The 26,769-nt window shown below is 43.0% G+C and overlaps 1 protein-coding gene across 4 annotated transcripts in view; it reads right to left on the bottom strand.

Annotated features, from left to right (window-relative positions):
• Positions 1-26,769, bottom strand: part of ADCY8 (adenylate cyclase 8) — a 588,267-nt gene that overhangs the window by 227,427 nt on the left and 334,071 nt on the right. For all 4 annotated transcript variants that reach the window (XM_033933219.1, XM_033933220.1, XM_033933217.1 and 1 more), the window contains exon 7: positions 23,867-24,137. In XM_033933219.1, the coding sequence (XP_033789110.1) occupies positions 23,867-24,137 (271 nt within the window). The remainder of the gene's footprint in view (positions 1-23,866; positions 24,138-26,769) is intronic.

Here is a 26,769-nt window from a genome sequence, read left to right as displayed (position 1 = left end):
GACTTGGGAGTACTTGTAGACAAGCCAATGAAACCATCCGCGCAATGCGTGGCAGCGGCGAAGAGGGCAAACAGAATGCTAGGAATGATTAAGAAGGGGATCACAAACAGATCTGAAAAGATTATCATGCCATTGTACTGGGCCATGGTACGCCCCCACCTGGAATACTGCGTCCAACACTGGTCGCCGTACATGAAAAAGAACACAGTACTACTCGAAAGGGTCCAGAGAAGAGCTGGAGGAATTGCCGTACAATGAGAGGCTAGAGAAACTGGGACTCTTCTCCCTTGAAAAGAGGAGACTGAGAGGGGACATGATCAAAACATTCAAGATATTGAAGGGAATTGACTTAGTAGAGAAAGAGAGATTGTTTACCCTCTCTGAGGTGAAGAGAACAAGAGGGCACTCGCTGAAGTTAAAAGGGAATAGATTCCGTACAAACATAAGGAAGTACTTCTTCACCCAGAAAGTGCTGGAACAGGACATATGCAGGTAAGGCTAGAATCAAATAGGGCACTGGTCTTTGACCTACGGGCCTCCGCGTGAGCGGACTGCTGAGCCCGATGGACCATTGGTCTGACCCAGCAGCGGCTAATCTTATGTTCTTATGATGGATTTACATTTGTTAGGGTGTCTAGGCCAGAAAATGCACATTTTAGTTGGGGTGTTCAGAACTAGCTTGCATTTTACAAAAGGCTCACTCACCTTTTGCAAATTATTTAGAGGGCTGCAGGAAAAATACATGTATTTGGTGGGATACACAGAGAGAATAGTCATTTTTAAAAAAATCACTTGAAGCTTTTAACACGTAAACAGGGCAGAATTAAGGCATAACCAAACTAGGCATGCGCCTAGTTCCCAAATATTTAGAAGGGACCCTCTCAGATTTTTGCCCTGGTAAGTCAGTGGATGGCCAAAAGATGAAAGGGGGGGGGAGGTTTTCTTTGCTCCTCCACCCCTTCCTCATAATTCTGTACACATGGTTTCTGCATAAGTTGCCCAAATTTGGTAGCCCCCACATTGTGGAAAGTACTTTCTAACACAAGAAACACACACACACAAAAGGTGTGACACAGCACAGCCAGATTGTTCAGTAAAGCTACAAAATTTGCATATTTAAGTCAATACAAAACAAAATTGGGATAAGAAAACTCTAGTTTTGAATATAAGGATCAAAAATAACTTTATGGTACACCGACAAGTGCGTGCAGGACAATGGTGCCCCGTCAATCACGCTACTGTTAGGGTAAAGTTTAGATGACGATTATAATGACCCCTTTCCAAAACACTAGGTTGTTAAATACCTATAATCCGAATAATAACAAGTGTTCATAGATGTGTAGCTTTGCCAAGGGCTGAAGCCCCTATAGCGAGACCCACCACCCGATCATTGCATATGTGATAATATGTTGAAAAATACTTTCAAATTGTGGCTTCACAGTATTTAATGTTGTTTTTTTAAAATTATTATTATTGGTTACACTTAACTTCAAATGTTTGTGAGGGTCCTGAAGCGAACCACGTTTCGTTGCCTTTTGAAAGAACCCACAGTAGAAATGAAATGCTTGTCAGATTTTACGATTGTAAAATCTGGACACCCTAGACACGCCCCAGGCCCGCCCATCTCCGCCCTAGTCCTACCCTAGCTCCACCCCTGCTGCCTGCCTTGATTGGGCAGGAGGCAATCCCCGCATACGTGGATGCCACGTGATGACATCACACGTGCATGCGCGGATTGCCTCCTGCTTGACACGATTGAGAGGAGGCTTTTCAAAACCTCAACCAAGTGCCGGGTTTTGAAAAGCCGTCCAGACCCCCGGACATGTCCTCAAAAGGAGGCCATGTCTGTGGAAATCCGGACGCCTGGTAAACCTAGCGATGAGCCTAGCTCAAAAATTCCCACTCTGTCGGTGAAATTATTTGCGAGAGTTCTTCATTCTGCAGTCAATCCAACAAGCATTTCATTTCTGCCGTGGGTTCCTTGAAAAAGGCAACAAAACGTCGTCCGCGTCAGGGACCCTCACAAATATTTGAAGCTAAGTTAAACCAATAATTAATTTAAAAAAAAACCAACATTTGAGCAAATAGTGTGAAGTCACAATTTGAAAGTATTTTTCTTTTTTTTTTCCCCCAGTATTGCTCAATGCGGAGAATTTTCCAATAAATAATTATTATTATGTTCCTCAAAATAAAAAAAAGAATCTGCCCAGGATGTGGATCATTTGGTCACAACTGAAGTTAATTTGACTGATTTTTTTGGCAGATACTCAAGATGTGATTCAGAATCGATCCAAACTGGTAATAACATGCATGAGTGAGATTGACAAAATGTTAATTATGAAGCTTTACTTTAAAAACAGATTAACAAAGTTTTGTGATGATTTAGTTAGAATTTTTCCTGATGTCTCTAGAGCCACTCAATTTAGAAGGAAAGAGTTTTTGAGGTTAAAAGTTAGAGTTTTGGCTCTAGAGGCATCTTTTTATCTGAAATTTCCATGTAAATGCTTAGTCAAATTAAAAGAAGTTGTATATGTTTTTTGGGATCCTGTTCAACTACAACAATTTTTAGTTGCCCGAAAACAGAAATAGGATTAATTTCTATTAAGTTTCATCACTAAGAAATGTGAGGTGAAATTCATCCCTAGTACAGTAAGGAATGATTCGAGGTTCGCGTAGGTGATCTGAGAATTATTCTTTTATCTTTTCTTATACTTTTTTTGTTGTAAATTGTCTTATGTCTCCCCTTTTTGTGGGCTTAAAAAGGAATTATATATGATCGATTATGTATATTTATTTAGAGATTTCTCTTTTTTTCCTTATATGATTGGATAATGTATTGTTTAAATTATAATAAAAAACTATTGAACTAAAAAAAAAAAGAAGAAAGTATTTTTCTGCACACTATCACATAGTGGTGGGTCTCACTATAGGGGCTTTGGCCCTTTGAAAGCTTACATGTTACACATGTTATTATCATGTTACATGAGCACATGTTATTATCATGATGATAGGCATTTAACAACCTAGGGCTCATTTTACTACGCTGCGTTAGTGTTTTTAGCGCACTCAGTAGATTAGCATGCACTAACCCCGTGAAACGCGGCTAGAACTAACGCCAGCTCAATGCTGGCATTAGCGTCTAGTGCGCGGGGCAATTTAGAGCAAGCTATTCCACGCGTTAATGCTCTAACGCAGCTTAGTAAAAAGAGCCCCTAGTCTTTTGGATAGGGGTCATTATACATCTATAAAGCTAAAAAATTTGACCACATTGCCTCGCTGTTTATCCGCTTCTTATGACTTACTGAATCTGGTTTAAAATTCTCATCCTAGAACATATGCATCGCCTCTGCCGAGACAGACCACAAGTCCATCATGTCCAGCATTCTGCTCCCGTGGCGGCCCCCCAGGTCAATGACCTGTAAGTGATCTAATGCTCCAAAGCAATTTGTACTGTATAGTAACCCTCTAATTGTACTCTTCAATCCCCTTTTCCTTCAGGAACTCGTCCAATCCCATTTTGAAACCCAAAATCGTACTCTGCTCTACCACCTCTTCTGGAAGCGAATTCCAGGTGTCCACCACCCTCTGAGTGAAGAAGAACTTCCTAGCATTAGTTCTGAATCTGTCTCCCTTCAATTTTTTTGAGTGCCCTCTAGTTTTTGTTGCCCCCCGCCAGTCTGAAGAATCTGTCCCTCTCTACCTGACCCATAAAATGTATTACTCAGATGAGCCTATGCACCTGCCCCATAATTCAGCACTTTTGGAAGCGAATAATAAATTATATGTCAAAAATAATTGGAAGATCATTGCGCTGTTCTCCTTCTTTCTTTATTTTGGATTTGCCAGAGGCTGTTGGCCATTTACCTAAAGGAAATAGGGCGTTGTGTAGGAAAATGAGTCTCTTGGCTAGAAAATGTATATTACAATATTGGACAATCCGAGGTTTTGGCATTGGCGGAACCAATTACATCAGTTGGCCATTTGGGAAGCTAGAGATGCTGGAATTATAAGAAAGCGAAAGATGTTATTTATACAAATCTGGGGTTCGGATTTGCAAGATTTGCATCCTAAGGCTGTAGTGCGATTTTAAATTGAATCTCTTAATTGGGCTTTTATTTAGTTAAATGAAGAGAGTATCATTGGGTAGAGAGTACTATTGGGTGGGGAGGGGTGGGTATGGAGAGAAATGGTAAAGGTTCAAACACATATAGATATAGTGGGGGTTTATTGAAATTGGAATTTGTCTTTTATTATGTATATTATATTATAATAGTTGATGCATTATTGATGTGCTTTGATGTTGTATTTGCTGTATTTGATGATGTTTGCATCAATAAAAATTGTTTGAATCTAAAATTATTTCCCTCTAACACAATGGTCTCCAACTCAAACCCTTTGCAGGGCCACATTTTGGATTTGTAGGTACTTGGAGGGCCTCAGAAAAAAATAGTTAATGTCTTATTAAAGAAATGACAATTTTGCAGGAGGTAAAACTCTTTATAGTTTATAAATCTTTCCTTTTGGCTAAGTCTTAAGAATAATATTGTCATTTATAGCTAAAGAGGCATATGATAAAGAAACTGTTTTAGTTTACTTTTGCGATTATGATAAACATACCAAGGGCCTCATAATAGTAACTTGCGGGCCGCATGTGGCCTCCGGGCCGCGAGTTTGAGACCACTGCTCTGTGTGTTTGTGTTATGAGGTATTGATCGACTGTAGCTCACACTGAACTGCCTAGTTTGCACCTAACTTTTGGCACACTATATAGAATTACCCCATCTACATGTTTATGCACAACTCTTGCGCCACCCCCTCCCAATCCTTACATCCCTTTCCCAAGAATCCTTGGCCAGGGGCCACAAATTATGGTCTCCTTTGGATTCTGTCTAATGTGGGCTCTACATATGACCACTGAGTAATAGCTTGCAACACCCCTCAGCACACCACTGTTCCTTCTTATCTGAGCGGGAGTCCTCCACATACAACCCTGCCAGTTGGGGGTGCTGTCTCACTATCACGCTTTCAATAGTGAGGGACAGGCAAGCTCTGCAGGAACCCAGGGAACCTGCATGTCTCTTGAGACTGAAAGCACAGTATTGAAGCATCACTCCCCACTGGCAGCAATGCAGTCGGAAGACTCCTGCTCAGCTTAGAACAGGGGTGTCAAAGTCCCTCCTCAAGGGCCGCAATCCAGTCGGGTTTTCAGGATTTCCCCAATGAATATGCATGAGATCTATTTGCATGCACTGCTTTTATTGCTAATAGATCTCATGCATGTTCATTGGGGAAATCCTGAAAACCCGACTGGATTGCGGCCCTCGAGGAGGGACTTTGACACCCCTGGCTTAGAAGGAGAAGTGAAACCAGCCAGCTCAGGAAGCAGAAGACCAACTTTCACACAGTATTAAAAATGTATATACTGCATATTAACTATATGGTTTACAAATTACATTCACATTATCTACGATCACTAAAAAAACAAACAACAGGTGTAACACAGGAAGACAAACTAGTCAGACACATTTTTTGCATCCTCCCTTCATTGGATCACAAAATACCAGGAAAGCATAAGCAGACGTTAACAAGTTAAATTTCAACAATAGTAAAACAGGAAGACATTGATAATCACATTCATATCAGAATATTCTTGAAAATCGTATCATAAAATTCCAAAGAAGCAGTACCAACTACAGGGAGGGAATACCACAGAAAGGCATTAATATAGGAAGAAATTAACGAATAGTTGCGTTTTCAACATTTTCTTAAAATTAATCCTCCCCGCACAGAATCGCAGAATACCAGGCGGGGAATTCCAAAGTTTATCGCACGCCACAGATCGTTACTCCATAATTGACATCTTACCCTCTAGACCAGGGGTGTCAAAGTCCCTCCTCGAGGGCCGCAATCCAATAGGGTTTTCAAGATTTCCCCAATGAATATGCATGAGATTTATTAGCATTCAATGAAAGCAGTGCTTGGGTATGGAAAAAAATGGTGTTATAATTAGTATTATTATGGGGGCCTGTGTTTTGGATTTCGGCCCCTTAATGTGATTGAGTTTGACACCCCTGGTCTAAGAGAAGGGTTTTGATAGTTCCAGTCCACCTCTGAGTTGACAGGTGTTCATATCACTTTAAAAACTATTAAAAAAAAAAAATCATTGGTGCTAATGGCCATCCTTGCCAGCCTCAGCACACAGCTCAGAGAACGAGAGGGCATGAGAAGAGAATTATTGTCTGACCATTAAAGGGTCTTGCTCCATAAAGGGTAGAGAGACATTCAAGGACAAATTGACTGCCTGAGCAAATGACTATTTTCCTTAAAATAGCATACTTTTACACTTTTATATACTAGAAGGGGCTGTCAATCCAGAAAACAACAACAGGCTTAGCTGCAGGATTTCCACGGGAGGAGAGTGTTGCGCAGTGGTTAGAGCTACAGCCTCAGCACCCTAAGGTTGTGAGTTCAAATCCCGCACTGCTCCCTGTGACCCCGGACAAGTCACTTAATCCTCCGTTGCCTCAGGTACATTAGATAAAGAGCTCACCGGGACAGATAGGGAAAATGCTTGAAGTACCTGTATGTAGACTACTTTAAGTGTGGTTGTAAAACTACAAAAAGGTGGTATACAAGTCCCAATTCCTTTCCCTGATGTCATAATGCCTCATTCCACCAATAAAAGCCAACCTCATCAGTGATGTCACAATGGCTTGATTGTCCTATACTTGGCTCATGTGTGGTATTGTATTGGAGGAGAATGTGGCACAGTGGTTAGAGCTACAGCCTCGGGACCCTAAGGTTGTAGGTTCAAATCCCGCACTGCTCCCTGTGACCCTGGGCAAGTCACTTAATCCTCCGTTGCCTCAGGTACATTAGATAAAGAGCCCACCGGGACAGATAGGGAAAATGCTTGAAGTACCTGTATGTAACACCAGTGGTTCCCATCCCTGTCCTGGAGGACCACCAGGCCAGTCTGGTTTTTGGGATAGCCCTAATGCAAATGCATGGGGCAGATTTGCATGCCTGTCATCTCCATTATATGCAGATGTCTCTCATACATATGCATTAGAGCTATCCCAAAAACCCGACTATCTTGGTGGTCCTCCAGGACAGGGTTGGGAACCACTGATGTAAACTACTTTGAGTGTGGTTGTAAATCAATAAAAAAAGGCTGTATACAAGTCCCAGTCCTTTAAATGTGAGATGTTGAATGTGTACTGAACAATACAGATAGGACTTGTGTGGAAGACACAGCTGCACAATGCATTAAAAAATGCACACCGATGAGCTAAGTTCAAATCCAGTCTAAAAAACATTCCTATTCAAAGATGCTTTTGAATTTTGATCGTCCTTTTAGAATGTTTTAAGTTTGTCTGACCTGTCTTTTGGCCGTGTTTTCTGTTTCCCCTGCCTTTCGTTTTTCCCGGGTTTTTGTTGTTGTTGTTCTTTACTATTTAAATTTTGTAGTTCTTCCTTTTCTCTGCTCGTACCAGTCAGTCATTGTTTCTTTCAGTTGTTTCATGTTTGTCAGTCGTAGGTTTTGTTGCATTCCCCTTTTGTTATGGTTTTATTTCTGCATTTTAAAACTTTGTAAAACCGCCTTGAATTCTGATATGGTGGAATATCAATACAGAGAGTATGCCGCCTACTTTGGATGCAGGCACAATGGGAGAATTTTTTTTTTCCAGGTTCCAGGAGTGGCCTAGAAGTTTTTGTGCAGAAGATTTCTTGTCAATCTTTCAAATTTAACTACCAGCTTTGTCTTCTTTTGCAGGCATAAGGAAGCCCCGTGCAAATGTTACAAGCAGACGGAAAGTAACACGTGCACATATTGGAAAGAAACCAAAGGTGAACGAGCACATCGGTGCTTGTTATTATATGTAAACAATTTTTGAGAGGCTCATACTTAGGCACAGAAGAACAAGATGTGTGCCGATACCTGTGTGCTTGCATCCGGCATACCCACCCCACACTTGCTGCGGGTTTTCCACACATAAAATGTGCATGCAGTTAGCTTCTTGCATGTCACGGTATTACGATTGTGGTAAAAGCCACATGCTCAGACATCCATGCGAGGCTCTACCGTGAACCACCGGGAAAGGCACGGAGAGACAAGTATTTCATACCAATTAGAAGAAACACAAAAGGCAGTTCAAAATGAAGGGGAATGTGGTTTATTACAATATAAATCCAGCTGTCTCAGGGGCAAAACTGTAGGAGCTTCTTTGTGGGCTTAATCCCTTCTATATAACCCTGCCGACTGTGTCCTGGAGCTGCCGCTGTTTAGAAGAGAAAACTGCTGTGTTGTTGCGGTTTGAGCCCCTCTAATTTTGCCCCTGATGCAGCCACCCATGCGAAACATGGTCATGTTGGGTTCGATCTTGTAACAAACCGCTCTGCTTGTTGCGTTTCTTCTCTTCTCTAGCTGCTGTGTGCTTGATATAAATCAGTGGTTCCCAAACCTGTCCTGGGGGACCCCCAGCCAGTCAGGTTTTCAAGATATCCCTAATGAATATGCATGAGAGAGATTTGCATATAATGGAAGTGACAGGTATGCAAATCTCTCTCATGCATATTCATTAGGGATATCTTGAAAACCTGAGTGGCTGGGGGGTCCCCCAGGACAGGTTTGGGAACCACTGATTTAAATGATTCAGGTCAAGATGCATGCCACAATCCAATCCAATCATCTCCCTCCGTATCCGTGGATCCGCTTATTTGTGATTTTTTTTTATGCTAACTCCGCCCCCCAAAATTACATCATGGTTAGTTCCTTTTCTTAATCAGAGAGCAATTAAAGAAAAATCAGTGCCTTTTGGAGGGCTCACCTGACCGCAATAAGCGCATCATCTCCTCCGCCAGCCTCTCTCGCTTCTCACAGCACAGAACTGAAGAAGGCAGCGCAGGAAACACAAGTATCGAGCGCTTTGAAAACTAACGCGTCCTTCACGCAAGCTCCCGCCCCACCCCCTCTTGTTGAGATACGGAGCGGAAGCAGAGCCTGCACGAAGCCCAGCCAGCGAGATCGAGAGAGAGAGCTGCTCACGTACCAGGTACCTTCAGCTGCAGAGTCTCTAGTTATTCGCGGTTTCAACAGCAAAAACGCTGGCTGTTCCAAAAAACCACGACTAACATATAAAAAGTTATTCGCAGTTTTTCTGTAGTCACGCCTATGGTCTGCCCGCATCCCCCATGAAAAAGAATGGAGACGTGTATATACCGATTCATCCCTACTGGAGGGCTCGACTTGGTAACAAAATATTAGCAAAATATACAAGGAATTGGACAAAACCTTAACTTCTATAGTCGTTAGTTTGAAGCAGGGGAGTCAGTCAGAAATTTCTGAAATAAGTAAGTTTTCAGTACTTTCTGGAAAATTGGTAAATGGGAGAGAAATCCATTCCAAATTTTTTACGAAAAAGATCGACAGAAATTAGCCACAGTTTTAATTCTCTTAACAGTCTATTGTCTAAATCAGTGGTTCCCAACCCTGTCCTGGGGGGGGGGGGGGGGGGCCCAGCCAGTTGGGTTTTCAAGCTATCCCTAATGAATATGCATGAAAGAGATTTGCATACCTGTCACTTCCATTATATGCAAATCTCTCTCATGCAATTCATTAGGGATAGCTTGAAAACCCGACTGGCTGGGGGCCCCCCCAGGACAGGGTTGGTTACCATTGGTTTAAATGTAATGAAAATACAGAAACCAAGACAAAACACAGAGAATATTCAAACATTTTTTTCAAGTTCTCAGCTTTCTCAGATGTAAATACAGTACACTTCAAACAAATATGTATGACACAGACGGCACCATGTGAGAGTCTTTCACTTAGGAATATATTCAAAATAAGCACAAAAAAACAAAAACAAACAAACAAAAAAAACCAAAAAAATAATCATGACCTGTGTTCTAAATATGATAGAAGGTTTTCAGACTTATAGGCTAAAGGTATGCCACAAAAGCAAGATATACGATATCCTTACAATTTTATTGCATAAAACTAACCCCCTTGTTTACTAACGCGTAGCGTGGGTTTTAGCGGCGGTAACTGCTCCGACGCTCATAGGAATTCTATGAGCGTCGGAGCAGTTTCCGCCACTGCCAGCGCTAAGACCCGCGCTGTGCATTAGTAAAGGCCTTGGTAAGGAAGACATCTTAAGCTTGACCTTGTTTGCTAATGACTCTTCTATCTTCAAATGCAAAAGAATGAGCCTTTGAGCTTTTCATTGTGCTTAAGTAGACAGATGTCACAGTCAGTTGTGTTTTTTTTAACATTAAAATACCAGAGGAGCACTTCCTGGTTTTTGCTATTAGAATGAAATATAGAAATAATGCTTCAAATTCTAGGGCAGATTTGGATCCATGCACACCAACATATATATATATTTTTTAAATCTGGTATATTTCTTTATTCTTGCTTCTCCAAAGGTCCTGCAGGATATAATTTTAAATCTCACAACAATACATGCACAGCAGAACCTTAGATTACTTTGCCATGGGGCCAAATTGTTTCCACTTGACAAAGAGTCACCAGTGTCTCTCAAACTGTGTGCTCCGGCACAGGGTTCATAGATATAATCGCGGAAGACAAAGGCGCGCGCCGACAACTGAGCGCAAGATGGAGGCGCGCGCCGAAGAAAATTACTGTTTTTAGGGGCTCCGACGGGGGGGGGTTTGTTGGGGAGCCCCCCCACTTTATTTAATACAGATCGCGCCGGCGTTGTGGGGGGTTTGGGGGGTTGTAACCCCCCACATTTTACTGGCAACTTAACTTTTTCCCCAAAAAGTGAAGTTTTCAGTAAAATGTGGGGGGTTACAACCCCCCAAACCCCCCACAATGCGGCGCGATCTGTATAAAGTAAAGTGGGGGGGGGTTCCCCCCCAAGCCCCCCTGTCAGAGCCCCTAAAAACAGTAATTTTCTTCGGCGCGCCTCCACGCTGCGCTCAATTGTCTGCGCGCGCCTTTGTCCCGGCGCGCTTTTGACCTGACACCCCGGCACAGTGGTGTGCCCCAAAGAGATTCTGAGTGTGCCATGAGAGACTGCAGAATTTTACTTTATTTTTAAAAAAATTCCCTTCACAAGTATACACTAGAATAGATGACCTGTACGTCAGGTACGCAAGAGTCTGTCAATGTTATGAGCGTCTGTATGAGAAAGGATACAACCGCCCGGGCAAACATCATTCTTTGACGTGACTGATCCTTGAAAACGGCAAATAATTTTAGCTTTATTCTTATTTTTTATCCTATCTTGAGCAACAAAGCAATCAAGGCTTTGTTACTGTTTGGATCTTCTTATCTTTGGAAACTTGGATTTTCAGCTCTGACAGAAATTAAATCAAAAGAGAGAGAACGACTGCAGATGGTGGATGATGAAATGCGTGTTTGCTTGTCGACTACTGAGCCATGCATTGAGTTAATTTGCCCTCAAAAACAAGCACATCCATCACATTGATTAGCAATTCTATTCTATCTACTTTAGTTTCAGCGTTGTTACAATTATCCAGGCTTTGCTTAAAGAACTTTAAATAAATAACTCTCAAATATAAATTTTTGTGGGTTTTGCAATTTTATAATTCCAGTTATAATAATAATAATAATAACAGTTTATATACCGCAGTAGCGTTAAGTTCTATGCGGTTTACAAAAGATTAGTGAAGTACAAGTTGAGTTGACATACAAGTTGAGTTAACTTAAGGGATGTGGGAACAATAGGGAACAATAGTTATAATGTGTAACAAAAAAACATTTGTTCCATTTAGGGCTGGCGTTAGTTCTAGAAGCGTAGCGCGGGTTTAGCGTGCGCTAAAATCCTACCTGCGCTAAAAACGCTAGCGCACCTTAGTAAAAGAAGCCCTTAGTGTGGGACAATAGTTTCCAATAAAGACTTTATCATTGGTTGAACAGACGTCCTCCTTGCCTTTTGTAAGACTGTCTCCATTTACCCCCCCCCCCCTTTTCTACGAAACTGCGCTAGCAGTTTTTAGTGCAGAGAGCCGTGCTGAATGACCCAAGCTGCTCCCGACGCTCATAGGAACTCTATGAGCGTCGGGAGCTGTGCGGGCCATTGAGTGCGGCTCCCTGTGCTAGAAACTGCTAGCGCAGTTTCGTAGAACAGGGGGTTAGTGTGCCAGGGCCAAAAAAGTTTGAGAGTGCCCTACATCAACCCCCTTCCCCCCTTTTACAAAACCGTGCAAGAGGTTTTTAGCGTTGGCCGGAGCGCTGAATGCTTTCCGCTGCTTGAAGGAACACTATGACCATCGGAGCGACACAAAGCATTCAGCGCACCAGCCGGCATTAAAGACCTCTTCCGCGCTTTTGTAAAAGGGAGAATAAATTAACTCCATTTTTTTTCTCTATTTTTTCTCATTGTTGGAGCCATCTTCGTTTATCTTACACTCTCACTGCCAGGATAATAAACATTAGGAAACAGAATGTTTCTTGCCATTCAATATCAAAGCCGGGAATACTGCATTGTAGCAGAGGTCTGCTGAAACTTGCTATTACTAAGCTATGTAAAAATATGTGGACCTGCTATTTAAAAAGCAATTATAATGTTTGGAGTAGCGTTTTAGAAGGATGCATAAACCGGATCTGAGAGGTCTAGGGGGCTGTGTCAGGTTCTGTTAGTATTTTAGTAGAGTGTGGCGCAGTGGTTAAAACTACAGCCTCAACACCCTGGGGTTGTGGGTTCAAACCCACGTTGCTCTCCTGGGCAAGTCACTTAATCCCCCATTGCCCCAGGTACATTAGGTAGATTGTGAGCCCGCAGGGACAGACAGGGAAAAATGCTTCAGTACCTGAATAAATTAATGTAAAACCATTCTGAGCTGCCCTGGCAGAACAGTATAGAAAATTGAATAAGTAAACAGTGTGAAAAGCTTCAGCCTCTGATAACCAGAGCTGGTATTGTGACATCATAATGCCTCATTCCACCAATGCCTAAGAGCCAACCTCAGCAGCGATGTCACAATGGCTTGATTGTCCTCCTATACTTGGCTCACTCTGACTATATTTTGATTTCTAGAGTGGTGCAGTGGTTAAAGCTACAGCCTCAGCACCCTGAGGTGGTGGGTTCAAACCCACACTGCTCCTTGTGACCCTGGGCAAGCCACTTAATCCCCCCATTGCCCCAGGTACAATAGATAGATTGTGAGCCCACCGGGACAGACAGGGAAAAATGCTTGAGTACCTGAACAAACTCATGTAAACCGTTCTGAGCTCTCCTGGGAGAACAATATAGAAAATTGAATAAATATATAAATAAAAAATAAATATGCCGACGCTGAACCTGTTCTAAGGTACATGGAGAAATAGACATTTAGGCACATCCATTTAAAAATCGCAACTGGCCACTTTTCAGCGTTATTTAATCGACCAGAAACGTAGCACTTAGTCGGCTAAATTCAAATTTTCAGCACGAGGTAACTGGTTATCTCCACAGAGCATTTGCGGTTAGCGGCTAAAATTTGACTGGCTATATTGCACGATAACTGCTGATGTTCAGTGCTTATTGTCTTAAGTTTTGCAGCCAAATTAGGTCGCACAATTTATTTTTTCCATTTTCTATACCGTTCTCCCAGGGGAGATCAGAATGGTTTGTGTGAATTTATTCAGGTACTCAAGCATGTTTCCCTGTCTGTCCCGATGGGCTCACAATCTATCTAACGTACCTGGGGCAATGGGGGGAGATTAAGGCCCTCTTTTACTAAGGAGCGCTAATCGATTTAGCATGCACTAAACGCTAACGCGTGCATGTTAGTCTATGGACGCGTTAGCGTTTAGCTCACATTAATTCGATTATTATTATTATTATTAGGTTCTTATATCCCGCCATAAACAAAGAGTTCTAGGCGGTTTACATTCGTTACATTAGGATCCGGTCTGAACCCGGATTTACAAAAATTTTATCGGAATTGCAGGTAGCGCGGAAGGAGGCACAGGTTTATCATAGTTGGGTTAGAAGATAAAATGGAGGGAGTGGGAAACCAGAAGAGGGGGGGGGAGAGGGAGGTGGGGTTGGGGGGGGTTGGAGTGTATGCGGGGAGTAAGGACTAAGGGTCTTGTTCGCGGAAGAGGTGTGTTTTGAGTAGTTTTCTGAAGTCTAGGTAGGTCGGGGCCTCTAGCATCATTTGGGCTAGCCAAGGGTTCAGCTTGGCCGCCTGGAAGGCGAAGGTTTTGTCGATGAATCTTTTGAGCTGGCATGATTTTATGGAGGGGAAGGTAAACAACTGGATTCTGCGGGATTTCTTGTTGGTGCAATACATATTGAAATGTGGGGAGAGGTATTTTGGTGAGAGACCAAATACTGTCTTGTAACAGATGCAGGCGAACTTGAAGAGGACTCGGGATTCGAAGGGTAGCCAGTGCAGTTGGTGGTAGAAGGGGGTGATGTGTTCCCATTTGTTCAGGCCGAAAATGAGGCGGACAGCTGTGTTTTGAATCAGTTTTAGTCTTCTGGTGATTTTCTTTGTGGAGCTTAGGTAAATGATATTGCAATAATCCAGTATGCTGAGGATAGAGGATTGAACTAATAGTCGAAATGCAGTGTCATCGAAGTATTTCTTTATGGTACGGAGTTTCCAGAGTGCTGAAAGGCCTTTCTTGACAATGAGGTCGGTGTGATTTTCTAGGGATAGATGTTTGTCAAGCGTGACTTCTAGTATTTTTAATGTTTGTTCGAGTGGGAAAACCAATCCTTTCACCTGGATTGTGGTGTCTTTGATTTTGTCTTTGGGGGTGGCTAGAAAGAATTTTGTTTTGTCTGGGTTGAGCTTTAGTTTGAAGGAGAGCATCCAGAGTTCTATCTGGCTGAGTATGCTAGTTATGTAGTTGAGAAGATCCTGGGATAGACTGGTTAGAGGGATGACAATTGTGATGTCATCTGCATAGATGAAGAATTTGAGCTTAAGTTTGTGAAGGAGGTTACTGAGGGAGGCGAGGTAGATATTGAACAGGGTGGGGGATAAGGGGGAGCCTTGTGGTACACCGCAGGAGTTCACCCAGCTGTAGGAGAAGTTGTCATTTTTGTGTACCCTGTAGGATCTGTTTCGTAGGAACCCTTGGAACCAGCTGAGTACCCGGTCTGAGATTCCAATGTGGGCCAGGCATTCCAGGAGAATAGTGTGGTCAACTAGGTCAAACGCACTGCTTAGATCAAATTGTAAGATCAGGGCGCTGGAGCCCCGACTGAAGAGTATGTGCAGGTGGTCTAGTAAGGAGGCGATGATGGTCTCTGTGCTGTGGTCCGTGCGGAAGCCCGATTGATTGTCGCTTAGGATATTGAATTTTTCCAGGTATGCGGAGAGTTCTGCTTTTACTGCCCCTTCCGCGATTTTGGTGAATAGTGGTATGTTAGCTATTGGTCTGTAATTGGAAGGTGCGTTGGAAGAGTCCTTTATGCTTTTTATGATTGGGGTTATTAAGATATGTCCTTGTTCTGGAGGGAAGTTTCCTGCGGATAGTAGGGAGTTGACCCATAGTAGCATGTTTGCTTTGAAGTAGATCGGAGCCGTTTTCATCACATTTGGGGGGCAAGTATCTAGTTTGCAGAAGGATTTGGTGTATTTGTTATAATATTTGTTGAAGGTTTTCCAGTCGATTGTGGTAAATTGGTTCCAGTTTAGGTCGGATCTAGACCCTTGGTCTGGTTTAGCTATGTCGATGTCAGGGAGGATGGGAAAGAGCTCCAGTGGATTGGTCTTGGTGGGTAGTGCTGATCTTAGTTTTAGGATCTTGGAGTTGAAGAAATCCGCTAGGGTGTTGGCGGTTAGTGTTGAGTCTTCCTGGTTGTTAGTGAGTGTTTCAATGTTGTAAAGGTTATTGACGAGTTTGAAGAGGTTGCTGCTGTTGGATGTGATGTTTCCAATTAAGTGTGAGTAGAATTTTTTCCGTTTTTCCTTGGTAAGGTTTTTGTAGGTTTTTAGTTTGAGTCTCCAGGCAGTTCTGAGTTCCTGGGTTCCTGACTTTATCCATAGTCTTTCTGACTTTCTGAGGTCCCTCTTTAATAGTAACAGCTCTGTGTCGAACCATCCCTCCTGATTTGTGGTTCTGATGTGGCGGGTTTTTGAAGGGGCTATTTCATTTAAAATGTTAGTGCTGTCAATGATCCAGGCGGACATGAGTTGATCTATTTCTTCGTCTTGTTTTATGTGGGTGTCATAGCGAGACCAGAATTCCTCTGGGTCTATCTTTCCTCTAGTGGTGTGGGTTGTGATGTTTCTTGTTTTGTTGTTTCTTGAATGTATTTGTTGGCAGCCCAAGGAAAAGTCGCATAGTCTGTGGTCAGACCATAGGGAGTCTGTCCAGTTGGCTTGTTTCCAGTATATTTTTGGGTCGGTCGGCTCGTTGGAGGAGAATGTGACCAGGTCTAGCTGATGGCCCTTTTGGTGAGTTTTGGTTGGGGGGGGGTTTGAAGAAGCCTAGTTGGGAGGTGAGTGACCAGAAGTCGGCAACTTCTGGTTGGTCCGCTTGCTCAAGGTGGATGTTGATGTCTCCGCATAGAAGGTTGTAAGGACTTGTTAGATAATTAGTTAATAAGGAGTCAGCGAGGTCCTCTTTGGCTAGGGACCATTTTTGGGGTGGGATGTAGAATAGAGTGATAGTTAGCGAGGAGGCAAGGGATTTAGAGGTGAGTGAGATGGCTAATATTTCTGCGTTGGGAGAGGATTTGGTGTTGAGTGTCGTACAATTAAGCTGATCTCTGAAGATTATTGCTAGGCCTCCTCCTCTTCCCCGAGTTCTGGCCAGGGAGAGGATCTTGTATCCTGCGGGTAGGCAATCTTTGATTATAATATCCTTGTCTGATAGTAGCCAGGTTTCGGTGAGTAGGATGAAGTCGGGGTTGGTATCCGTCAGCCAGTCTCTGATTAGAATGGCTTTGTTCCTCATGGATCGAATGTTTAGGTAAAAGCCTAGTAGGTTCTGGTGGTTTGGGTGGTTGGCTGGGGCATAGTGGGAGTTTAGTAAAAGAGAGTAAGTGAGGTGCTGAGGCTGTAGCTTTAACCGCTGCACCACACTCTCCCCAAATAGGGCAATAATGAGAAAAATAGTTTAAACCCCCCCAAAAAGAAATAAAGACTATACTTTTCAAGAAATCCCTGAAAAAGACTTACCACAAGTTTCCTTCTTTCCTCCCATTAACTCCTCGACTCCCCCCCCCCAAAACAACCTGCTCTACTCTTTATTTTCCCTGGAAATGATCAGATATCTTTTTGTAATCCACCTTCTATAACTCTTTTTTAATCTGCCTTGAACCGCAAGGTAATGGCGGAATAGAAATCCCTAATGTAATAGCAGTTCTAACTTTGGCCGCTATAAACTTAACTGGCCAATGCTGAAAATTGACTTAGCCTGTTAAGATTCAGCTGGCCAGTAGATAAAGACAGGTTGTTCACCCTCTGCAAGGTAGGGAGAACGAGAGGGCACTCTCTAAAATTGAAAGGGGATAGATTCCGTATGAACATAAAGAAGTTCTTCACCCAGAGAGTGGTAGAAAACTGAAACGCTCTTCCGGAGTCTGTCATAGGGGAAAACACCCTCCAGGGATTCAAGACGAAGTTAGACAAGTTCCTGCTGAACAAGGACGGGCGCTGGTAGAGCTAGTCTCAGTTAGGGAGCCGGTCTTTGACCAGAGGGCAGCCGCGTGAGCGGACTGCTGGGCACAATGGACCACTGGTCTGACCCAGCAGCGGCAATTCTTATGTTATGACAGAAATAAACTATTTATGCAATGACGGTCACCGGAAACGGCCTGGCATTGAATATGCATGGTTGGCGCTGACTGTGGGAGTTAACCAGCCTGCCTCTTGTGGTCTGAATATTGACCAGTTAAATGTATAATATACCAACAAGGTCCAAATGTGCACTTAGACATTTAGGGATTGATTCTATAAAGGGCGCCTAACTTAATTGGTAAAATACCCTTAACAGCCTCAATAATTGCAGGGTTACCTTGGTTCGTTCCAGAAGCATGCTCGTAATCCAACGCGCTCGTATATCTAATCTAATCTAATCTAATCTAATCTAATCCTTAGGTTTGTATACTGCATCATCTCCACGTTCGTAGAGCTCAACACGGTTTACAGTAGGAGAAATAGGAAGGAACTACAACATAGGGTTAGAGGTAGAAGTGTGAAGAAAATTTAGAGGACTTGGGATGCCAATATATAAGAGATTTCTTGATTTCTAAGTTGGAGGGAGACTTACATTTTTTGAGAAAAGCCAGGTTTTCAGATGTTTGCGGAAAACTTGGAGAGAGCTCAAGTTCTGAAGAGGGGAGGTAAGGTTGTTCCAGAGCTCAGTGATTTTGAAGTGGAGGGAGGTCCCTAGCTTTCCTGTGTGGGAAATGCCTTTTAGCGTGGGGAAGGATAGTTTTAATTTGTGGGAGGATCTGGTGGTATTAGGGTTTGAGGAATTCCAAGAAAGAGGGATAAAGGGAGGGAGGATACCATATAGGATTTTGAAAGTTAAACAGGTGCATTTATAGTGGACCCTGGCGATTATCGAAAGCCAGTGGAGCTTGGCCAGGAGCGGGGAGACATGGTCAAATTTACTTTTAGCGAAGATGAGCTTGGCCGCGGCATTCTGAATCCATTGGAGTCTGTGGAGGTTTTTCTTAGTTAGGCTTAAGTAGATAGAGTTGCAATAGTCCAATCTGGAGAGGATGATGGATTGGACAAGGAGGGTAAAATGTTTCTGATGGAAGCGGGATCTAACTTTCCTCAGCATGTGAAGGCTGAAAAAGCATTTTTTTACCAAGGATTGGAAGTGGTCATTGAAGGACAATGTGGAATCAATGATGATGCCCAAGACTTTGCTCGAAAACTCAAGCTGCAGAGAGGAGCCAGAGGGTAGTGGGATGGAGGTGGGTAGGTGATCTAGTTTTGGACCGAGCCAAAGAAGTCTTGTTTTGGACTCATTCAATTTCATTTGCACAGTGTGGGCCCAGGATTGTAGGTTCATTATACAAAAGGCTATATTCTTAGACAGGTCGGTGAGGTTCGAATCGGTCTCGAAGAGGACGAGGATGTCGTCTGCATAAGTGTAAATTGTTTCAAGGGGGGATAGGTGGAGGAGTTTTAGGGAGGACATATAGATGTTGAAAAGGATAGGGATAGTGGACAGCCTTGTGGGACTCCACAATTCGGTTTCCAGGGGGAGGATGAGGTGCCATTGATGCTAACAATGTAAGAACGAGAGCGGAGGAATTTAGAGAACCAATCTAGGACTGTGGAGTTGATACCTATCTCAGAGAGTTGGTAAACAAGAATATCATGGTGAACAACGTCGAAAGCAGGGGAAAGGTCAAATTGTAGGAGGACGGCGAACTTGTTTCGAGAGTGAAGTTGTTGAACCCTTGAAATCAGGGAAGACAGTAGGGATTCGGTGCTGAAGTTAGGACGAAAGCCATATTGATAGGATAAAAGAATAGAGAATCTCTCTAAGTATGATGAGAGTTGGGAAGAAATGATAGACAATTCGGCGCAAGACACCAGCGCGCCGAGGGAAAATTTACTTTTAAAGAGCTCCGACGGGGGTGTGTGGGGGGAACACCCCACTTTACTTCATACTGTTCGCGCTGCCGTTGAACTTTTCCCTAAAAAAATTGTTAAAAGTTCAGTTTTCTCTATAATGGAGGGTTCCAACCCCCCAACGGCAGCGCAAACAGTATGAAGTAAAATGGGGGGGGTTCCCCACTAACACTCCGCTTCGGAGCTCTTTAAAAGTAAGCTTTGTCGACGCTCGATTGTCAGCGCGCTGGTGTCTCGCGCGCAAATGACTATGAACCGAAATGCCTACATACACATTTATGTATGTGTGTGTGTGGGAGGGGGGGGCATTCCCTCCTAATTCTATCTAGTGCATCAAAACTTAGGCATCAATTATGTAGGCGCCTAACCTTTTCTGAAGCACAAAAGCAGGAGCTTAAGTTTGCCTAGGTATTCTTCTATAATTTGGCGCATAAGTGATCTAGCGTACAACAGCAAAGGGAGTTCACACGCAGTGATGTAGCAAGGGTGAGTGGTGCCCGGGGCAACGGCACCCCTCCCCCACCCTCATCTCCGCCCACCCGCATATTCCTGCCCCTCCCTGCTGCGTGAGCCTCCTTTCCCCTGTACTCGTTTAATTTTTTTCAGCGCGAGCAGCATTATGAACTTGCCTGCATCGTGTTGGCTCTCCCTTTGATGTCACTTCCTAGGTGTGGGACCTGGAAGTGACATCAGAGAGAGCCTATAGTGACGCAGGCAGCAAGTTCATGACACTGCTTGCGCCAGGAAAATTAAAGAGGTATGAGGGGAGGGAAGGGGCGGACATGCGCGGCAGGGGGAGGGAAGGAAAGGGGAGGCAGAGAGGTGGAGAGAACAGGTGCCCCTTACTACACTACTGTTCACATGGGTGGGCATTGGGCATTCTAACTATTTAATTGCACACTTGATTAAACACTGCCACTTAGGCTTTTAACTGCTACTTTTAGGTGTAAGTGGTGGATCCTAAATTTCATCACCTAATTGTTGACTTAAGCATATGTTGACTTAATTGTTGACTTAAGCATGTGTTGCTGTCCTTTACCTATTTCTTATGTAACCCTCACTTCTGGCATCCTGTAACTGGCTGGATTGTCCAGCCTTCTTCGAATGTGAACCGCCTAGAAGTCTTTCGACTATGGCGGTATAGAAGAATAAAGTTATTATTATTATTATAACAAATTAGGAGCCTAGATTTTACTTAACAGACATTGCGCTGGCGTTGGGGGGGAGGGTTTGGGGGGTTGTAACCCCCCACATTATACTTAAAACTGAACTTTTTCCCTAAAAAACAGGCAAAAAGTTCGGTTTCAAGTATAATGAGGGGGGTTACAACCCCCAAACCCCCCACAACGCCAGCACGATGTCTGTTGAGTAAAATAGGGGGGTTCCCCACCAACACCCCCCGTCGGAACCCTTTAAAATAGTGCTTTTCTTCGGCGCGCCGTCAACCTTGCGCTCAGTTGTCTGCGCTCAGTTGTTGGCGCGCCGTTGTCTCGCGCGATTTTGTCTATGAACCGAATTCTATGAACATTGGAGCAGCGTCTGATCTCTAGAGGTTTCTACCGCTCCAGGCTACGGTAGAAACCTCTACTGCGGCTTAGTAAAAGAAGGCGGGAGGGGGGAGGTGGGGGGTAACTGGCTATAAAGACAGAACTGACTTTTATGTGGTCCTAACCTGGCTGGTGAAGTGCTGAATATCGGCACTTAACTGGCCAAGTGACAATTCTGCTCGGGAATGCCCCCATAACGGTTTTCCATTTGGCACTAACTAGTTATTTTCAGCAGCACTAAATAGTTAACTAGTCTGCTTCTTGAAAGTTATTAGTTAGCCCCAAACATGTAATTTAAGTTTCAAGTTTATTAAAAATTTGATATACCATCTTATCATTTATTTCAAGGCGGTTATACATTTTAAAATAGGGTAAAAACAGATAATACAATTATACATAACTTTGACAAAATAAACATACAAGATGAGACAAAACAATGACATACACGACTAGACAACAAGTGGAAAAAATGGGGAGAACTACAGTGATTAAAGAAAAGTAAGATATAAAGGTATAAAGAAAAGGGCGGGATTAGAAACAAGTAAGCCCAATATGAGTGGACTTATAAAAGATTTAAAAAATTTTAGAATCCTTAAAAAGGACATTTACACTTGAAAGGCATCTTTGAAAAGGAAGGTTTAAGAAAAGATTTAAATTTCTCAAGATTGGTTCTCTCTCTTAGGGCATTTGGTGCCGAATTCCAGAGGGTTGGGTCAACTACTGAAAAGATAGTGTTTCTTCTAGAGTTAATATGGTTCAAGGTTGGAATTGCTAATAAATTTTGGTCTGAGGAACGAAAGAATCAAAAATTTAACAGGCCAGAATCCATTTCTGGATGGTAAAATAGCCTTACATATTGACCACTACATGTTTTTCTTTGGACCTCCCCTAATGCCAGCCGAAACACAACCAGACCACATCCCCTTGCCATATGCACGTTTTTCAGTTTTAGAAGCAAATATCCCAACGTTGTAAAATTGCTATTTAGACATACAGTATATGCAATATAAACATCGAAATGCTAAATTATGCACGTCTGAAAGTTAACTAGTGCCACTGTTCCCTCTAAGCCAGAGATCTCAAAGTCCCTCCTTGAGGGCAGCAATCCAGTCGGGTTTTCAGGATTTCCCCAATGAATATGCACCGAAAGCAGTGCATGCACATAGATCTCATGCATATTCATTGGGGAAATCCTGAAAACCCCACTGGATTGCGGCCCTCAAGGAGGGACTTTGAGACCCCTGCTCTAAGCCGACCGGGAGTCCTCCAACTGCATTGCTGCCAGTGGGGGGCGGTGTTTCAATATTGTGTTTTCAATCTCTCGAGACAGGCAGGTTCCCTGGATTCCTGCAGAGCTTGCCTGTCCTTCGCTATTGAAAAATGTGTTATTAAAACACCACCACCCGCTGGCAGGACTAAGGTGGGAGGGAACAGTGACTAACACTTCTAAAATTATCGCTTTGGGAGTCATGAAAAACATCTGTTTTTATAACATTGTAATCCAGAAGCATGGGGGGAGGGGGTTTAAATTCAATAGGGAACTGCCTTGTTGTAGGTGACAAGATGACGAATAAATTATAGAATTCTAGCCATTTATTAAGTGCCCTCTAACCCCCCCAGGTTCTATTTGTGCGTGCAATTTAATTGAATTAGCACTATCAATTATCAGTGCTAATTGGCTTTAATTGAAATACGGGCACATAAATTGAGGTGCTGGGATCCGCACTTAACTTTTATGCATGGTGCCAAAAAGGGGGGCCTGGCCAGGAGAGAGGACGGCGGCATTCTTCCAATTTTACGCACACAGTTTTGGAATAATGGGAAAACGCACGTAATTTAGGCGCAAAGATTTATACCACGTTTCAGTTGGCGTAAATGCTCACGCCTAAAGTTAATCACAGGTCCTGGCGCAAGCGCTATTCTTGCCGATTGTTAGGCACTATTTATACGAGTGAATCTAGCCCTTATTGCGTGAATGATCTCGTCTAGAGTACTGATCAGTGTAAAGTATGCGGTGCGATTTGAGAGTGTGTACTTTGCCAGCGGACATGCAAATGGCTAGAATTTGGGTAGAGTGCATGGGTATGCACACAATTTGATTTATCTAATCTAATTTAACTTTGGTTTTCAAATTACATTTGCTCAAAGGAAAGTATTCATTGGCAATCGATTTTACTCTAAGAATAGCTGACCTAGCTTGTCCTTCCCTTTACCCAGAACAATTAAATCCTGTTACACTTATCTCCTGGTAGAAATCTCCTTTTACATACTATGCTTAGAATGGAAGAGAAGGTGCAAAAGGAGAATCCTGTCTGAGGTGTTCACAGTTAACCAAGTTTCTGGCCTTTGCCTCATGCATCCTTCCAAGCTACAAGGTGGCATATCCAGCATTAAACGCAACCCCGGATCTTTTCACCTTGGGAATGAGGAAAAGCTAGCAAAACATGCAGTGCTTTATGCTTCCAAGTTCACAGTCTGTGCCTTTGACTTGTGGTTTGAGAAAGTTAATAATTTGGCTCTACTACAGTGGAACTTTTGATTTATAATGGAATATTCAGTTGTTTATGGCATTTCATTTTAGAAAGACAATAATAATAAAAAAAAAAGCTGGCATTTTCATAACGTGAAACATAGGTTAATTCTATCCTGAGGAGGTTTAATCATTTGCAATTCCATGCTAGAGAAAAGGTTAAAGATGGATGTGTTTCCTCAGAGGCTTCCATTAGCGAGTTGCAGTCAAGCATGCTTTCATAGTTGCTGACAAGAAGGAAAATTTGACTTACATTCTGTTTTCCCACAATGTTATCAAATGGAAGTTCAGGGCTCCATGATCCTTCGGTAAATGTTGCCCCACTGTTTCTCCGGTCCGACGCGCTCACAGCCTCCTTTACAATGTCTTCGGGTAAGGTCAACAGACTTTCCTCTGGCTGTTTTATTAAATAGGTCTCTATATTGTGTTTCCGCAGGAATTCGTTGCGTTCTTTGCCGTGTCCTTCTTCGACATTATAATCCCCATTGAGGCAGTCCAGGGTTGCTTTTGAGATGTGAATCCTTCTGCACGAATGAAACCAGAATTTAAAATAAAATGCAGTAAGTGTAGGTATGAAAAATGTTTGATTTCATGCATTTTCATCATTCCCCATAAATATTCAGGATGCATGACTACTCTATAAGAACATAAGAATAGCCTTACTGGGTCAGACCAATGGTCCCTGAAGCCCAGTAGCTCGCACTGACGGTGGCCAATTCAGGTCACTAGTACCTAGCCAAAACCCAAGGAGTAGCAACATTCCATTCAGAATCCTAAAGAATAGCAAGATTCTGGAACCCCAAAGAGTAACAAAAGATTCCGGAATCCCACGAGTAGTAACATTCCATGCTACCGATCCAGGGAAAGCAGTGGCTTCCCCCATATCTTTCTCAATAACAGACTATGGACTTTTTCCTCCAGGAATTTGTCCAAACATTTCTTAAAACCAGCTACGCTATCCGCTCTTACCACAACTTCAGGCAACGTGTTCCAGAGCTTAATAATGCCCTTCTATTTCATAAATTCTATTTTCAAAAGACTGCACAAGAAATTTTTAAGCAATTGACTGAATTGTATATCTGTCTGAGCTGATGTGCACAATTTCTAATTTGATACAGGTCTAAATAAGTATGTGTTTCCTGTCCACAGCGCACGAAGTAATGAGATGTTTTGAATGTAATTAGAAAGCAGCATGTAGATTCATAAATTCCTCTGGTACTCAAAAATATAATAAGCACATTTATGTGTTTACATACCCAAAGAAATATCCAGTGTATTAATTTTTATGTGAACCTTAGGGATGTGCAATCATTTGGATACAAGAAAAATTGCACTAGGCTTGTTCTCTTTAAAAATGCATTGAAAAACCTATTACCATAGTTAATATTCAGCCGGCAGTGGTCAGTCGCTGACTAAATTAGACCCAAATATTCAATGCTAGGCTATGTACAAGTACCAGCTCTGAATATCCTGTTCTAACTGGACTTTTGCTACCTGCCTTAACTTAGATAAGTCCCTGTCAATATTTAAGCAGGATCGATATTTATCCGGGTTCTGACTAAATATTGGTTTGGACCTTCATAGAAGGATCAATCATTCTCTTCCCTCCTCCCCACATCCACCCTTAAAAAGATTTCAACCTCTATCTCCCAAAAGAGAATCCTATCCTGATGTCCCTCTCACCCACCTTTAGCCTCCTCCCTCCCTGGGGCCTACTTTGCGCTCCCTGGTGATCCAGTGGGGTAGGTTGGGCAGAAGTGAACCCACGCACTCCTGCCCCCTATTGGCTCTATAAACTCTACTAGTAATCTCACAGTGCCATTAGAGGCCAACTTTTCACATTTGGAAGACTTGATTTCTGATTCTGACAATAATACCGACCACCTCCCTATCTCTACCAACTTAACTCAACCATAAGTGTTTCCCCCTCCTGGTATTCCCCCAATATCTGATTCTTCCCCTTGAGGTTCATTCCTGCCCAGCCTACCCCACTGAACCACCAGAAAATGGAATGCTGATCTCTAGTGGTAGTACCATGAGATTATTGCTAGAGCTTGCAGCAACCATTTCACAGATGGAGCTGCTAGGGGCAGCAGTGAGTAGGAATAACTCCTGCCCAGCCTACTCCATTGGACCATCAGCGAGCAAAAGATAGGGAGATGCCTGAAAGGTGGGTCTGCTACTGGTGAGAATGTTATGAGGGGAGATGACCCAAGATTTGGGAGTTTGGATGAGTCAAATTGGTGGTGATTGGGGAAAAGGTAAGACCTTGTTGGAGCTCAACCACATTTTCAACCACTACTAGAAGCTATGTGGGTGCCAACTGATGATATTCAGTGCCGGAGCCCATATAGCTAAATTGGCAAAGTTAGAACTGCTAGTTATACTGTCCTCTATGCCCAGGTAGTTGGGATTTTGCCAGATTATTGTAACCTGAGATGGCCACTGTTGGAAACAAGATACTGGGCTTGATGGACCTGTGACCTGTCCCAGTATGGAAGCTCTTATTTTCTCTGTCAAAATGGATGGTTAGTGCCAATATTCAGTGGCACTATCCAGTTAAATGCCTCTGGAAATTGGCGGCCAGCCAACAGAGCGTGATTTATGTGGGTAGGAAAGGCTCTGACCTGCTTAAATAGCTCTGAATAGGGTTACCAGATTTTCTCTTAAAAAAAAAAAAAAAAAAAGAAGACACCTGGCCCCACCCCATTTTGCCCCGCCTCACTCTGCCCCCTCATCCACTCTGCCCCACACAAACCACGTGTCTCTTTTCCCGAGCTCAAGGCCACGTCTGGATGTCCTCTGCGCACGCGCGGACATTGACGCAATGACATCACACGCATGCGTTTGACATCATCACGTCGACGGCCATGCATGTGCAGAGGACATCCGGGCACGGTCCCAATCTCGTGGTCTTCCAAAACCTTGACAAACTGCTGGGTTTTGGAAATCCCTAAAAAGAGGACATGTCCGGGTTTTCCTTAGCTTTGAATACCAGGCCCATACCATAAATCTCATTTTGTTGGGGTTTTCCCCTCCCCCCCATATCATTTTAGTACATTTGCAAATAATGTGCACTATAAATGGAACCAAAAGGAAAGGATAAGGTCAAATGATCAGAGTTTCTGTGTGTTTTAGATCTGCCTAATACATGAA

This window comes from Geotrypetes seraphini, chromosome 2 (assembly GCF_902459505.1).
Source record: "Geotrypetes seraphini chromosome 2, aGeoSer1.1, whole genome shotgun sequence".
In the NCBI taxonomy this organism is placed as follows: Eukaryota; Metazoa; Chordata; class Amphibia; order Gymnophiona; family Dermophiidae; genus Geotrypetes; species Geotrypetes seraphini.
This window is presented reverse-complemented; position numbering and strand designations above follow the sequence as displayed.